Here is a 3,514-nt window from a genome sequence, read left to right on the forward strand (position 1 = left end):
ACCCAGGCCTCACCCCAGCCAGCACTTAGAAGGCTGGGCACTACCCCTGGAGAGGGAGGTCATTGCCCACTAACCTGGAGCAGGGCCAGCCACCACTCCCAAACCTGCTGGCTTAGGAACCAGAGCAAGGGACCTCGGCTTAACCCTTCTCTCTTCCTCAATGCAGAAGTTAGAAGAAAGGTTCCGATTCAACCGACGGGATCTAATTGGGTTTGAGTTCACCGTGCTTGTGGCCTTGGAACTTGCTCTCTATCTTCCCGAGAACCAGGTGTTACCTCACTACAGACGCCTCACACAGCAGTTCTAGTCTGCTGCCCACGCCCCTCGGCACACGGTCTGTGGGCCCCAGGAGCTGTTCCCAGGCAGTGGAGTGCACCCCTGGCCCCCGTGGCCTCACTCGGCTGGGACACACGGACCCTGCCTTCACACTTTCTTCCTTGGGGGCCATGCTTTCATTCCAAAGCACCACATCACCATGGTATTTTGGGGAATATTCCTGCATTCTCATGTGGACAGAATGTGGGATTTGTCATTTTCCTTTTTTCACGTGCCTGAGACTGGCCTGGCACCAGGACCTGTAATTTATGCCTTGGATCCTGACGTCATGGCATCTTTCTCCTTTGCATTGCCTTGCCTTCCACATACCATCGTAGCCACTGAATGGCATCACAGTGGTGACTGTTTCCAGATGCTGCTGAGCACACTCAAGTCCCTGAAGCTAATGAAGTAAAGCATTAATCTTGACTTTCCAATTTCTGGATGTGGAAAGCACTGGAACACACCCTGCCCAGCCCACTGTCCATTCCCCTCCCCACATCCACAAGCAGAGCAAAGAGCAGACTCCTGGTTTTGATGAGTTTTATTCTTGGACCTGTTCTTCCAAGCATCATGTCACTGTGAAGTCCTCGTACCTGAGTGTTACGCAGGCCAGCAGGCCTCTGCAAACACAAGCTGCCCCTTCACCTCATCCAGAAAACCCACTGGCCTGCGACACTGGATCTTCAGATGATTGCATTGCTGGAGTGTGGCTTTTGATCTTATTAAGCAATATTATGACAGAACAGCCTATTGTCATTTGGGATTCTGTTCTGTAGGTGTTTCTCATAGGGGAACACAAACTCCTTAAATGTGTAAAGCTGTGAGTTGAAACCACACTTGCTCAAGCTGGGAGGAGACTACTTCACAGCCCACAGCACAGCCTCCCCAAGAGGTCGGCTCAATGCCTTTCTCCCAAGGCTGTCCAGGACAACTGGCCGGTGCAGTCACCCTCAGACCCCAGCTGCCAGTGATCCTCACTCCTACAAAGGCCCATGCTCTGCTTTTCCAGGTTTGTTGTCCTTTGCACAAACTCTTGTCCAGTTCTCCAGCTCGCTGCCCCACCAAAAACACGTTAAGGACTGGTGAGTCAGCTGGCCTGAAAGACGGCCATGATGAAGCTGCTCCTATTGTGCTGCAGACCTGTGACTGGAGGGGCCCTGGGTCAGCCCCCATCTTGTACTCTCTCCGCGTGGGCTGGTGCTTTTGCAGAACAGCCAGTTCTGCTCATCACAGCACCCAACCACCAGCAACTCAGCCCAGACCCCAGCAGAGGTGCAGGCCAACCACCCATCCACTTGCTGCCTGCGAGTCTGTTCCTTCTGCCACTCAAAGGAAGACTGCGGGATGGAGGACCACGCCTGTGTCCATGGTCCAAACTTACTGCAGTGTGCCTCCCTCTCCAAGATGGCTTCCTAAACCCAACATGCAACCAAGTTAGATCGGAGGGTGTAAGGTGCTAGGCCCCGGCAACTTCTGGAAAGCAACCTGTCCTGCCACCATATATCTCAAGAACACTTGTGTTATAAGCACTGTAAGGGACTCCCAAAACGTCCCAGTTTACAGCTTAGCCTTGAAGGACCTGTCTCTTCAGGAATTTCTATACGGACTAAAGTTAGACCAGCTGAGAAATATGGTAATTTAAGTTTGCACATTTATGTAGTAAGATTTAGTCATTTGCCCATCTCATCTGTAACCTTCCCAGCTGTGTCCTTTAGTAATGCTGGAGCTGCCACTGTGTGGTACTCAAGAATCCCTGCAGGAAAGCCAGTATTTAAGCCAAACCTCAGCCTGAATCCCTGTCCTCTAGAACAAGGCCCAACCGACCTCTGAGTTGGTCCACGGCCCAGTGCCACTCGCTCAGCACCCAGTGGCAGTTGTGGATTTTAAATGTGCATTAAGCAACTATTTTACCTCAATGCCAAGTTGTGTCACAAGTGTTTGTATTTGTGCTTTAAAGTAAAATGTGGTTTTGCAGCATATTTTATAAGTCACCTCCTTTCAGTGAGCTGACCCCCTCCTCACCCATACACAGCAGAATGTCAGCTCTAACCCTCCAGAGCCCAGCACAGAATGAACCAACATGGGGGGGTGTTTCCACTATTTATTTATGACAAATTTCACATCTGTGATGCCTTCAGTCAGAAGTTCCTAAACAAAAGGAAAAACAACATTAAAGCCTCGTCTCCGGAAAAGTCCCAGCCCGTCCCCAAACTCGACTTTGAGACGGCTTACTTTGAGACGATGCCATCGGCCTTGGCCAGTCGGAGAATGGAGTCGTCTGACTCACCCTGAGAAAAAGCACATTGGAACTATGAGCTGGCAGGAGGTCCACCAGGGACCACCCAGCCCTAGTGGCAGGCTCTCTCCCAGTCTCACTACTCAGACCTCACTGGACAGGGAAAGGCCTTTGGAGATGGAGTGTGATAAGTGGGAGGTTCCAAGGTAAAAGGGTGGTCCTGCTTGCAGCCTTTGAGCATACTTTCCACCCTTCACCCCACCATCCCCAGGAATAGGCAGACAACCAGTGCAACCCAGTCCCATAGGCTCAAACCTATTCTGCAACAAATGGACTCAGTCAGGCCTGAGAGATCGTGTAAGACACCATTCTCCATTACCGCCCCACGCCCCCACCCACCCCCCGAAGCCCACAGATGAGCCACCTCCAGGAGACTCACCATCCTGCGGATAGCCCCGCAGATAGCATAGGTTTTAAACTGGCCGTTGAACCTGCCTGTCACCTTGTCAACCTGTTGATGGAGAATGAGGATCATCAGACGGGCACTAGAGCACCTTTAGCTCTAAATCTGGGGTCTGGGGATCATCAACCCCGGGGCCAGCCCAGACCTCGCTCTAGTCTGGGATGGACCTCGTCCAAGCCCTAGCGCCCCAGGCTCACCTCGGCCACGTTCATCTGGATGGACGCGTGGTCCTTGGCGCCGATGATGCGGTTGCTGGCGGAGCTGCGGGGAGAGCGTAGTGAACGGAGGGGTGGGAAGTCACGAGTGTTTGTATTTGCGTTTTAAAGTAAAATTAAATGCTGCGGCGCTCACCATTTCCGCGGCACGTACAGGTCCACGAACTCGCCGGCGTCGTTCTGCATGTCGAGTGCACCTAAGAGACCCCGCGTGTGAGAACAAGCTGGGTCCGCGCGCCCGGACCCGTGCCCCGCGTCTTGGCCTCACCCCGACTCCCGGTC

General features: G+C 52.9%; 2 protein-coding genes across 2 annotated transcripts in view; one reads left to right on the forward strand and one right to left on the reverse strand.

Moving 5' to 3' along the window:
• The window catches only part of CABLES2 (Cdk5 and Abl enzyme substrate 2), a 9,049-nt gene extending 6,752 nt beyond the window's left edge, over nt 1–2,297 (forward strand). The window contains exon 9 of the mRNA XM_005885580.2: nt 167–2,297. Coding sequence (XP_005885642.2) covers nt 167–307 — 141 coding nt within the window. The 3' untranslated portion in view covers nt 308–2,297. The remainder of the gene's footprint in view (nt 1–166) is intronic.
• Nucleotides 2,298–2,404: 107 nt separating this feature from the next.
• On the reverse strand, nt 2,405–3,480 carry RPS21 (ribosomal protein S21). The gene is made up of 5 exons (XM_005885581.2): nt 3,369–3,480; nt 3,215–3,278; nt 2,994–3,065; nt 2,551–2,606; nt 2,405–2,466 (listed from the first exon to the last, which is right to left on the reverse strand). The coding sequence occupies exons 1-5, from the start codon at nt 3,416–3,418 to the stop codon at nt 2,457–2,459; spliced, it is 252 nt and encodes an 83-aa protein (XP_005885643.1). The 5' UTR covers nt 3,419–3,480; the 3' UTR covers nt 2,405–2,456.
• Nucleotides 3,481–3,514: the final 34 nt, after the last annotated feature.

This window comes from Myotis brandtii, unplaced genomic scaffold (genome assembly GCF_000412655.1).
Source record: "Myotis brandtii unplaced genomic scaffold, ASM41265v1 scaffold915, whole genome shotgun sequence".
In the NCBI taxonomy this organism is placed as follows: domain Eukaryota; kingdom Metazoa; phylum Chordata; class Mammalia; order Chiroptera; family Vespertilionidae; genus Myotis; species Myotis brandtii.